Here is a 13,319-nt window from a genome sequence, read left to right as displayed (position 1 = left end):
TAAAGTCCATAATTCATAATTAAGTCGACCAATTTATATGTGTAGTCTTGGTCTTTTCGGACATCAAGGCAAACTAGATAACTCATAATTACATGTTTAATGTTTTTCTTATGGCATACGAATAGAGCGTTTGATAAGAGTAACAATTCTCTTAGGCTGTTAGGTGTGGGAAACGACCACATGCGTTTTTAGAAGGAAACAACGTTTTTAGGATGTTGTGGTGGTAACGGGAAGCAACAGGTAGGCTTATAACGCACAAAAACGGTGAAGGGGGTGGTGTTTGTGCCGTCATAACGCACAAAAACGCCCCAACAGACGTTACACATACCTAACAGTCTTACAAATTACTAGTTTCAAATACGAGGTAAAGTAATTATAATATGAAATCAATATATTTAGAAAATATATAAACACTTTATGCTAAAGATCTAAAGTTATGAAAAAGACTCAATTCCTTATTGTTGAAATTGATGAAGAGTGATGACATCATGATTTTAGTAACATGTTTCATTCATTGACCCTATATCTATACATGTTTTTAGTGACTTCCTCTACGAATCATATGGACACACAGAGACTATTGAATTTTATAAAACTTCATACTCTAAGTATATTATTATATATATATTAAAGTTGTGGAAGAAAGGAATAGTGAAGTTGGCATACTTTGTCCAGGTTTGGTCCCTTATTTATATATCCGGTCTCTGTACTTCTTTAATTAATTTATTCATGTCCTTTTGTTTGTGTTCCATTCAACTTTCCATTTTTTTGGCAGAATTGGTCCCTGTATTATTGTTGGAAGTTAGGAATACTAAATTTGGATGTTTTTTTGGCAATTTTGCTCATTATTCTTTACCCATTTTGACACTTTTGGTCCTTGCAATCAATATTTTTACACTTTTTTGGAACCTTTTAATATTTAAAGTTTGGCCACAAAACTTTAACGGTTTGACAACTTTGATCTATTTTCTAAAAAGTTGGTAATTCCTATCCCTTTAATTCTGTAGCCATTTTCACACTTCTGGTCCTTGCAGTCAAAACTTTTACATTTTTTGTCCGGGGCAAAGCCCGGACTTTTCATCCTTGCACTTTTTATGTTTGTCATATTTATCAATTCGGAAACAACATTGAAAGCTTCTGGCCGCCGCGTAGCGGGGTAACCTTTCTAGTTTGGATTAAAACAATATTAAGATAAACAAACCTTTTAAATCCTTATATTGTAAAAATTTGGTCCGAGGAGTTTTTATTTTAAGAAAAAAAAACGATATCATATCGGTCATTAAAGAAAGCAAGATATTATTTGATTTGATTTATTAGTATTACCGACTCTTAGACATCAAGTCACTTGGACTTCAATTATACCATACTTAAATCTAACACTTTATATGAAAAAACGTCAATTTTTGGAATAAATTAATCATCACCTTTTGAATTATGTCCTAAGTAAATTTGTCATTTTATATTGGAAAAGTAATATAATTTTCATATGCAAATCTAAGTAACATTTGTTGTACAGTATAATTTAATGAAAATAAGTGTTTGTTGAAACTATTAACTTTCATATGATAAGAAAAAATCAAGAAAAATAAGGAATTAAGTCAAAGTTACAATTTTCAAATTGTGCTCATTAAATGGGTGTTTGGCATTATTTTTTTTTAGTAAAAATGTTTATTAATTTAGCTGGTGTCAAAAACGATATTTAAAAAAACATGTGCGAATCAGTTTATACAATATTAAAACATAACAAACTAATAAGTTATTTTTCAGTGCGAATCAGTTTATACATTAACTTGATTTAAAAAAAAAACTTTGATTTTTTTTAATTTTTTTTACCTTTTCTGTTAATAATATTTTCAGTTTCGGTTTCATTTTTTTTAACGTGTATAATTTTTTACGAAATTTGTAGACATCGTTTGCAGTACTTTCTTAATTTTTTTTATTATTATTTTTTTTACATTTTTTAAAATTAGTTTTTTTCTAGAATAAAGTTGTTAGCTTCTTTTATATTTTTGTAAGTTTTTTTTAAATAGTTTTATATTTTTGTTTTTTATATGTTTTTTTTAGTACTCTTTCAATGTTTTAATACTAGAATTATTAAAATTTCGGTGTTGAGAACTATTTTCAGTTTATAAAATTAGTTTATTTAAATTTCAGTTTACTGCAGCAGTCTGCAGATGTTAAAAAACAAACATGCTTCTTACTATGGACTGCAGCCGTTTGTTCCACCTCTTCTGCTACAGAAGATTGCAAAGATGGTCTGCAGACTTTATGAATTTTCGCTTCGAAAAAACAAACAACACCTTAATAAAGATGTAGAAAATATTTTTGTCAAATGATAGTTTGATGCATTTAATATGCAATTAAATAACAAAATAAAAAAATAACTTATTCAGTTATATAACAATAAAAACAGTAAAATGTTCGATATATAAAAGAAATGTTGGAATGAATAGATAAAGGTTCAAAACAAAAACACTCTTCCACACACTTTCTCCACCTCTGTTCCCATTTTATGATCTTCTTCCTCACCCACTATGGTTCGAGGAGATTCAGAGGTTGAAGCCATGTACGAACCTCACACTCACAGTCACAGCCACCATAGATCCAAACGGGGGAACGCTAATCTAGCTTCATGCATCGTAGCAACCATTTTCTTGCTCCTCATCGCCTTTGGAGTAGCCATCGTCTACTTCCTCGTCTTCAAGCCAAAGAACCCCAAGATCGCCGTCGACTCCGTTCAGTTCCCGACGTTTTCGATCTCCAACGGCACCGTCAATTTCACCTTCTTCCAGTTCGTCTCCGTCACAAACCCCAACCGTGACGCCTTCACTCACTACGACAGCTCACTTCAGCTTGCCTACTCGAATGCACCTGTCGGATTCATTTTCATCCCCGCCGGGAAAATCGATGGCGGTCATACACAACACATGTCGGCAAAATTCGCCGTTGAGTCTTTTCCTATTCCCGCGAGACCGCCGCCGGTGACAGCGGAGGCGATTGGTGGTGGATCGGAATTGGGAATGGAAGGAGCGACAATGGAGATCGAGACAAGGATGAAGTTGGTTGGTAGGGTTAGGGTTTTGAAGATTTTCACTCACAGAGTTGAAAGCGGGGTGAATTGTGGAGTAGTGATTGAGGTAAGAAGTGGATCTGTGCTTGGGCTTCATTGCTAGCTTAGCGTTGATTTCTGGTTGATTGATTCCTGTCTTTTGTGTTGATTCGGAATTAATTCCAATCCCTAATTGTATATAATGATTAAGAATCTGCTTTTAATGCCACTCAATCAATCAAAAAGTGTTGTTTCTGTGCATAAATCGAACCAAAATTCGATTGATTAAGACAAAATTACAGAAAAGTTGTTTATTCAGCTTCAGCTACAAGATCTGTGCATATATCAATTAGTCCATGTAGGAAGATCCACGTTTTAAATTGGAGTTCATGAAGAAGATTTGAATCCAAGTCAAATTGCAACCATTTTTGGAATTTTAGATGCGTTTTTTCTTCCCTACCAGGCTTGGGCCGGTTTCCTTAAAAAGAAGCAACAAGCTTTATCCGACTCGTTTTGAACTTTTGAATATGATTCTTCGTGAACTTCCAATTGAAACAGATGAATGTATGATTATGATACCAAGTTTACTGGGGTTTTCCAGATATCTTGATTTGAAACCTCTATATATATATATATATATATATATATATATATATATATATATATATATATATATATATATATATATATATATATTAAAAGTCCCCAAATTTGGTAGGGAAACCTAGTCATATTATGAAATTCATCAACTACTATGGTTTCATGATGAAACCGAAAAAATCATTCTGTACCAACACAAGGACTCAACAAAGAAACACACAAGTAAAAAATTGAAATTATTGAAGCACACTCCAAATCGAGTTGCTTCTTCTTCATCACTTTGGGGAAAGTTTTTTCCTTTTTCTTTTTGTTGTCGATGACAATGATACAAAGAAATATCATCAGTGGGGTTTTTGTGGGTTCACCGGTGGTGGGGTTGTTGTTGGTAGATTTTGAGGGAAGGAAGTGGGGATAAAACATCCGTGAGTAGGGAAGGGAGAGGTTGTGGCGTTGTCAATCATCATCAATGGAGTAGAATCATCATCAATGGAGTAGGCCAATGAGAAGTATGGCGGGGTAGGGATGGGGTGGTCATTCAGTTGAGTTTAAATGTTAGGGACATGAACCATAACTTAAGTTACATCCCATCCCAAAACCCACCCTACCCCTATCATTTAAACTCAATTGAATGACCACCTACCTCTCGATCGTATGGCCATACTAACAATGTCATCCCCAGTATATTTAGACACTACAAACAAAACAATATTTAATGGCACATACTTATGTATGCCCGTACTAGAGAACACTATGACAATATAAGAGAACAATACGACAATACTAAATTTTATCCGATGAATGGTATAACGGCCATACGAGACATTTTCTAAATCATATCATAAGGTGAAATGACAATACCGTGATTCTTCAAGCCATACGAGCCATGTTTTGGAAAATTTGTTATAGCCTTCATTAGATTATATGTAAGCTTTATATTCGATTGTGATGACTTATAACTATATGAGTGATCAAAACCTTTATTTTGACATTGTACTTATGTATTTTACTATTATGTACATAACTTGTTTGATATACAAAATGTATTTATTTGATGCGTTCATTAAATGTGTTGAGAAAGAATTTTGAAATGGGGAAAATTATTTGATTTTCTAACGAGTATAAATTATGATTATGTACATCTATTTATTTGGTGGGAAGTTAGACTTATGTTTTGCAATAATAGTGGAATATCTTTTGCAATGTTATCTCCATGTTTTGATAATTTTTTGAATTTTTAGAAAGACGGGGTTAAAACCTTTTATACATATTTGTTTGTTTCTTTTTGTCAAATCCCGATATATCTTACTAGGCATTTCATGCTTAACCAACTATTTTAACATGTTCTTACGTTAGTTAGTAGATGATTTAGTAGCTTTGAAGATGGAAGAGCTTGAGGAAATTTACAAGACTTTGGTTATGTTTGAAATAGTTAGACAATGTTATTATACCTTGTTTTTTTTATATTGATTGTGATGTCCTTGTATATTCTTTTGACAAATTATTTATTGTTATAATATTTGACGTTTTCAAGATGTTTTCCCCACAAATTATTTATTAATTGGTTTTCAAACCATTTTAAAAAATATTTCAAATTGTCCGTACAATGGGAGTATCATTGTGGTACTAGATTAGTTTCCTAAGGACCATGATGTTTATCGAGGTTGTAACCGATTACTTCACAAATTAAACGACTAAGCTCTTATTTAAGCACATGGTAAAGTATTGGGAAGTATACCAAGTGATAATAAGCAATATAGATCCGCTATTCACATGATGGTTTCAGATAGAGTTGTTTATACAAAGTTATTCAAGCAATTATGGATGATTTTGTCCCTGCGATTTTCCACCCTAAACAGACGACCAAACGGAAAGGGTACATTCTTTACTTGATCTATATTAGCGGAACTATGTCAGTGCCAACCAAATAAATTAGGCTAAACTTCTCGATGTGGCATACTTTTCATACAATATGCAAAGCAGTGAAGACCCTTAACCCCAAATATTTTGGTTACGAGATATGAGGATACTAGCTACTAGTCCAGTTTATAGTCGGTAAAAGAATGACACGAGCAAATGAACATTACCCAACTTCATATAGATAAAATAATCAACAAGATGAAGGTATCGGTGGATGAGAAAAGAATATATGTAGTCATGTAGAGACTAGAGTTCAATGTTTGGGGTTATCAGTTATGTGATGATGAAACTTTTTATTACATCGATTCAGTTCATTGTTAATGAGACTTTCTATTACATCGATTCAGTTCATTGTTGAAGGTACACGATTAACAATACGAATGTCCCTATCATTTTGTCTTACATGACAAGTAGTAAAGTTCATTATAATCCTTCTTTGAGTTTTTACTTCTTATAAAAATGGTAACAGTGCCATTTGGACGGCCTCAAACACTACGCTCTCATCGTGGGATCGACTTCCACTTATACGGGACAAGGAAAGACAACGTTCCTATATTCTTCCACAATAAAATTCCAACAAAGAATGTATCATGAAGTCCTACTTCAAATCCTTACCAAACAAAATTAATCCGGTTTTCAAAGTGTCCTTAAGTCGTATCACGAAGATATGAAAGACCGAAACGATGCATGTCCAAGGCACCAAAAACAGCGGCAATAACCTCTTTTTATTGAGAGATTGAGGAACCACCAAAACTCATAGCGCCTTGAGGAATACTTGATTAAGAGGCGGAATTTGACTAAAACTAAAACAAGGTGGGAGCCGCAAGAATCAATGTGACAGTTTGTGGACAAGATCAAGAAGTAAAAAAGATAAAGGCACGACAAGGATGTCGGCATGTTGCGAGCTTAGGTGAGGAGATGCCTTGGGATTTCTCTCACCTACTTCTAGAAGGATAATGATTAATGAATAGCCAATATTATACAAACATGACCATTGAGTTTCTTGTTTTTTTTCATGTTCTACAAAGTCCTCATGTATAAGTTGAGTCTCCCCTTTATTTGTAAATCACCTTAGCATATGACACAAACTTTCGTTTCTAGGCGTTCTCCGATGGAAGTAGTCTCTTTAGCATCATCAAATGAATGTATTATGGTTATTGATTGCCTGCATCCAATCTTCTTACCCCATGACCTTATGGGAATTAGATATTTTGTTGTTGCTTACACATTGCTAAAAGTCTCTCAAAGGTACTAAAAACATTCACTTAAAATTCCCTTGTAGCCTCCTTTACTTGCAATATATGTATGTGATCCAATTTAAGCCAAGTTAGTTAAGTACCATGGGTCATACCTTAAATCCACGATAATATTCGAAACTCATAACATAAATTAAAGCATTTCGTAATAACACAAGAACTCAACATAATAACACAACAAATAAAATATAAAAAAAAAAAACTAAATCAAAACCTCATAAAGACCCAAAAAAATCATCCTGCCAGTAGTTGCATGCGACAAACTCTCACAACCTCTCTTATACTAAACTCGTAACACAAACTCATAAACCCTATTATAATGAAACAAAATCAAACCAAAAAAAAAAACCTTTCTAACTACATAGGTTCGGAATACATGTGCCACTATCAGGATTCAAAGGTTCTTTCCAAATCCGACCAGTAACTCTCAACTTGAGCTCTTTCCGATCACCACCAGAGAAGAAAAGAGCCATATTCCGCTGTATTATGAGTCCATCATGGCTGTCCCTAACTTTCCGGTGACCATCTCTAATGCTTCGTGGGGTTCCCTCCCAAACCAGTTTCCGGCCATTCCCTCCCACCTCCAAACTGTAACTGTAATTCCGGGCATCATTTTCATCTCCCATGAACCTCACAAACGCCATGTAAACCGGAGCCATGCTCAGCTGAAACGCTTCAAAATGGAGACAAAAATACTGCCCAAAACAATTGAAAACCTACATAACATCAAAAAAAGACAATCATGAGCACGACCAACAACTCTAAACGCCATGAAAAACGGTAGTTTTGAAGTCAAGAATACATAGTTAGATACTAACTGTTAGCATCCACGTGGCATTGTCAACTTCGCGAGGATTGGACTTGACATATCGATGATTGAAAGTGCATCCTGAGTGCATGTCGACTTTATGATCATCTCTTAAATGAGCGACTAAATACTTGATTTCCCCAACAACCGAACACTCTGATCCGGCATAAGGGCAGCTATATGGCCTGAAATTGCATAAAGCTTCATGCTTTAGCTTACTGTAGTAAGGAAAGATTCCATGGCAACCGAGTGAGCAGTATTTGCATGGCAATTCGAGGGATTCTGCAACTTTTTCCAAAGCTAGACATCTTATATCACCGAGTTCTTGTCTGCAAGTCGGACACCTGTTGTTCACAAGTGTTTTACAAGTGGAACAAAGCGTGTGACCATTGTGACACTGCACAAATTTAGATCAATCTTGAAATTAAATAAAATTATGTCTGACGAACTATTGAAGTCAATCATTCTATTTTCCAACTTCAAGATTTCCATGAATTCAAAACTTATTAAGGAAATTTCGGTAATGAGATAATGGTCTGTAACAAACAGGGTAAAGGGTAGCAACTTGTATGTAGAAGTACATGATATATACATAAATCTTGAGGCTTAAAAAATTGATATGTTTGACCATGAAAAGTCAACATCATCTTTTTGTTAACGGAAGTAAAAAACGATGTATCACAATCCGAAAACCCCTAAATTCACATCGATTTTGAAAAGATTATAATTTGAATTTTAACATTTTAGAGCATAATCAAATAAGAAAAATGAAGAAAACCTGATGTATTGGAGGGTACATTGAATTGGTACAAACAGGGCATTCGAGAAGCTCGTAAACACTGGGGGTGTGATTAATTTTGGAAGGAACGACATTAACATAGTGAGCTTTTGATGATGAATTCTGGGGATTTTGATAGCTGTTTTGACGATGTTGATGTTGATGTTGATGACGATGATGATGGTATGGGATCTCGTCCTCATTTAATTCGTCCGATGTTGAAACGCATTCAATGTGATCGAAATCCATTATCTCAAAATCAAAAGAAAAAAGAAAATAAAATACCCATAAAGAAAGATCAAATTAGATGGAAGAGCATGTGGGTTTTGTTTGGAAACTCTTTTTCCTCCCCTGTTTTTGAGTTCAGGATGAAGAACAGAAACCGGAGAAGAGGGAAGGGAAGGAAAGTGTGAGAGAGAAACAGGAGTAGCTTTATTGATCATTGAAAAAGGGTGACATTTATTTGTGACAAATGAAATTAAAAAGTGAAAAAGAAGATATTTTTCTAAAGCTAATTTAAATATATTATTTATGTTATCTTCATACTCATAAAAGAAAACAGTATTATTAAGCTCAAAGTAGTTCATATATATAATGGTGTACCATGTTTTTTGTGTTGTCAATTAAAAAAAAAAAAAAACAACTATTACATATTTAGATACTCATAAATACTAAATATAATGGCTTACACCAATATACTTCACATTAGGTTATCCGAAGTGGGAACTATGGTCACTAGCGTTATGTGCGTTCTAACAGTGAGCACCATCCGGGGTAGTGGCAGAGCTTGATGTTTTAATTACCATTCTTCATTTGCCTCGTTTTATTTCATTATTATTTTCTATATAGAATGCAGGTGCAGAATGAGGACTCGTGCTAGGTCGAATGATTCTTTTTTCTAATAGTTCAGTGCATTCCTGTTTGAATTCAGAAACATCTTTTATACTATATGGAATTTTATTTGGAACATTAACTTCATCATTAGGGTTTTTTAATAATATTATTATTTCTTGATTATTTCTATTTTTTAAATGATCTAGCGGGTTTTCGCTACATACTTCTTCAAATTGTTTTTCAGCAATTTCTTTAGCAAATGTTAGTAATATGCGTAGTTGAAAACCAACTTCTTGTTTGATTATTTTAATAAGATCATAATGTTTGATAATTGCAGTTTTTATAATACCTTTTGTCGGATGATTGAGACTTATATGATCATTTGTTTATATAAATGGTTGATATAATTTAAGGAAATTATTTCCTATTACTAAATCTATTCCTGAATCATGTTGGTATATAGTTGGAGTTTTAAATGATGCCTTTTCAATTACTATATCTATGTCTCTTCCTACGAACCAAATTTTGTGAATTGATTTATCAGCAATTGTAATTTTTAATGGTTTTTCTAATTTTTCCCAATTTTTTAATATCTTTCTTCTTCCAAAACATAAAGTAGCTCCTGTATCTGTATACGAAACTAGTTCTTTATTTTGTATTTTAGTTGTAATAAAGGTACTGTTTGGGTTAATATTTGTTTTTCTTTTACTCATTAGAGTCAGTTTATAAATTTCTATATCTGTGTTTTTATTTTTCTTGCAAAGTTTTCATATTAACAAGTTGTGTTTGTTAGAGTGGTTGAAACATTGCGTATTGTTTTTAAATTACGATTTTGTGATTTTTTGTATTTCTTAATTCCTTCTTGTAATCTAGATATCTTTTTTAATTGATTATTATATTCTTCATTTACTGATTGTAATTTTAATAAATAGTTTTCTTCATATGATAAAGCATTTTCTAAATGTTGAATGGTATTAGAGATATTAGAATTTATTTTCCAATGGTTTTTTAATATATTAGTCCAAAGCATGTTGTCTTTTGAAGAATTAACTTGTACTTTTGAATTCATTTTAACAAATTATTAAAGCGTCTGAAAGAAAATTAATTGAATTGTTAATATTTTTTATTACTATTTTAAAATGATTAATTTCAATTTTTAATCTTCTAATTTTAACTAATTGATATGCAGTATAATTCTTGTTTTTAGAGGTTAATTGTTGTATTTCAGATTCTTTTTCTTTTAAATGTTTTGTAGAGTTTTCTAAATCTTTCCATAATTTTTTAAGTAGATTAACTTTATATTTATTATCGTAAATACAATATACTTGGGTTTTATTACTCATAATTTTTATTTTACCATGTGAAGGGTCGTTTAATAGTAAGTGGTTTTTCTTTAAGTAGTGGTTTTTCATTAAGTGGTTCTTCTTTAATAGTTTTTATTTTTAAATATTTTTCAAGTAATATTTTCTGTTGAGTTAAATTTTGTAATAATTTAGGAATTTGTTTTAATACAAGTAAGCTTTCTATTTCTATAATATTGTTTAGTTTTTGACTAATTATATTTAATTTGTCTCATATTGATTTATTTTCTTCAGAACTAAGACCAATATTATATACTGTTCGTTGTGGTAAATTTTGCGGTATTTCTATAATCATTTCTTTATCTGATATACATGGTTTTGTATTTTGATATGAACCGTCAAGTATTTTAAAATATTTTAAAGAATTACTAGATGATTATGTCATATTCTTAAACTTAATGATCTAATCATTTCTTTGATATCTTCTAATTTTTCATTTTGATTTTCAGTGGATGTTGTAGGTTGACATTCCGAGATGGAAGATCTACATGTTATAGTTGAAATTGGTGGTTCTATAATTGGATTTCTTTTTATTAACGGAGTAGTTATTATTGGTTGAAAATTAGTTTCATTAAATATTCTGTTATTAATCATATTTGGTGATTCAAGTGATAATAAAAGGGTAAATAATTTATCTATATAAATTCTATCTTCTGTTTTAAATGTAATACTATGATGAGAATTTGTTAATGCATAATTTATTTGATATGTAATAGTAAACGGATGATTACCTTTTAACATAAAATTTTGTCTTAATAATTTATATCGTACAGTAATACTATTACTTAGATTTTTATCTTTAAGATTTAATCCTAGTTGAATATTAATATCAAATTTTATTTTTCCTTCAATTAAATTACCTTTTCCTTTTGCAATAATACTTTCTTGATTATTAACTATACGATCATCTCTGATTTCTAATTCTATTTGTGTATCTAAATCGCTAAAAGTACTTTTTAAAATTACTTGAATAGTTGATATATGAATATAAGCAATTTTTATTCTATCTACTTCTTTAATATTAGATAATCTATTTCTAATTTGTTGTTTATTTATTATGGGTATAATAATATTTCCTTGAGTTGATTCTATAGGTATTGCTTCTTCTCCTCTAATTTTTCCATAATATATAATATTTTTTCTAGAAAAGAAATTTTTTAATGAGTTATTTTTAAATTTATGTTTTTCTGATAGTGTAAAATTTGATTTTTTTATAGCATCTTTATTAATGTTATTTTTGTTAATTAAAGCATCAAAAGTGTATCCAGATTCATTTTCTTCGTTATTAATAATGATTGGTGAATTTTCTATTTCTTGACACATATTTATAATAATATTAAAACCTTCTTACGACAATTGTTTTAATTGTTGGTGAATTGATTTTTAATAATGATGACTTTTGAATATGAGTATTTATGAACAGATATGTAAAACGATGAATATTCATTATCATGTTTATGATGCTGTATATGCATATATTCTTATAAACGAAAGATTGAATATTAAAAAAAAAATAATAATAAGAACGTTACTTAGCTCTGATACCAAATTTAACGACATGACGAAATTAATAAAAAGATTAGGATAGGATTGTACCTGAATGATGCGTTGGGATGGATTGACGATGGATTGTTTAAATTATATGAATGATTATATGAATATGTTTGGATAGGGCTCTGCTATTCAGAAATAGAACAACTATTTCAACAGAGGAAGAACTTTGAGATCAACTCAAGTCTTAAACACTCAAACTTAACTTGTTTATTTCATATGGGCAAATGCCCTATTTATAGGCTCAAGAGAGTCGGTTACATAATTGAGTTGCAATCGTTTGATTGCAATACGACATATATATTTACATTATAGCCCTCTAGACTATTGAGGGTTACACACTTTATTTCATTTCTAACCGACACTAACTTTATGACTCATGCAAACAATAATTATACAACGACAAATACAAATAATTCTACCGACACAATATTTACAGTAATATAATCCCTTCCACATTGAAAGGACAAGTGTCTTCACTAATGTCTTCAATAATAATGACTTTTTACGTCAGGGGAAGGGGGAGGTATGGTTGTTGTTGACCGTGATTCTCTCTCTCTCAACAACCCAAAGGTAGTGGTGGAGGGTGTTGTCATGAGGTGGCTACCCATTTAACATCTTTATGTTGTTAGCACTCGGGTTAGCCTTAACTACTTCTTTCTTTATGAAGCTATGATTATAAAAGAAAATTCCATTACATGGCAAAATTTGGATCCCAAATTATATACATAAGCATATGATAGAATGACCCACAAGCTTATTTGGTCCAAAAAGTGTCTTGTTAGTTAATTTTGACATAAATACTATCAAATTAATTGAATTATGATCTTAATTTGTAAAGCTTAACAGATAACTAATATATGTTTACTTCTTGTTAAGTATTATATATCATGATTGATTTTTTTTCTCTTTCAACATTTATTGTCTTCCACCAAGTTAGCCAATTATTGTTGAATTTTTCCACATGGATCATGAATTTATAGGGGTTTGAGTTTATTCAACACTAACGTCTAACACATCCATGTTCTCCGTTGAATCCCACACATCTTTTTTCCTGCATCATAGAAATCCTATACTTTTTTTCCAACTACTACGCCCTTTTATGGACAATGACTTTGTCAGGGCAGAAATGGGTAAAACAATTATTATGTATTTATAGATTTTT

General features: G+C 31.4%; 2 protein-coding genes across 2 annotated transcripts; one reads left to right on the top strand and one right to left on the bottom strand.

Moving 5' to 3' along the window:
* The first annotated feature begins 2,448 nt into the window (after positions 1-2,448).
* Positions 2,449-3,367, top strand: LOC145104716 (uncharacterized). Its single transcript, XM_079041909.1, has one exon. It carries the CDS (start codon positions 2,535-2,537, stop codon positions 3,171-3,173), a length of 639 nt encoding a protein of 212 aa, XP_078898035.1. The 5' UTR covers positions 2,449-2,534; the 3' UTR covers positions 3,174-3,367.
* Positions 3,368-6,933: 3,566 nt separating this feature from the next.
* Positions 6,934-8,859, bottom strand: LOC145104715 (E3 ubiquitin-protein ligase SINAT5-like). Its single transcript, XM_079041908.1, has 3 exons — positions 8,409-8,859; positions 7,641-8,027; positions 6,934-7,538 (listed from the first exon to the last, which is right to left on the bottom strand). Exons 1-3 carry the CDS (start codon positions 8,655-8,657, stop codon positions 7,176-7,178), a joined length of 999 nt encoding a protein of 332 aa, XP_078898034.1. The 5' UTR covers positions 8,658-8,859; the 3' UTR covers positions 6,934-7,175.
* Between the last annotated feature and the right edge of the window lie 4,460 nt (positions 8,860-13,319).

Source organism: Lactuca virosa, chromosome 4 (genome assembly GCF_052849685.1).
Source record: "Lactuca virosa cultivar CGN04683 chromosome 4, Lactuca_virosa_CGN04683_v6, whole genome shotgun sequence".
NCBI classification, from domain to species: Eukaryota; Viridiplantae; Streptophyta; class Magnoliopsida; order Asterales; family Asteraceae; genus Lactuca; species Lactuca virosa.
The sequence above is the reverse complement of the archived record's forward strand: the minus strand, read 5'-3'. Positions and strand labels throughout refer to the sequence as shown.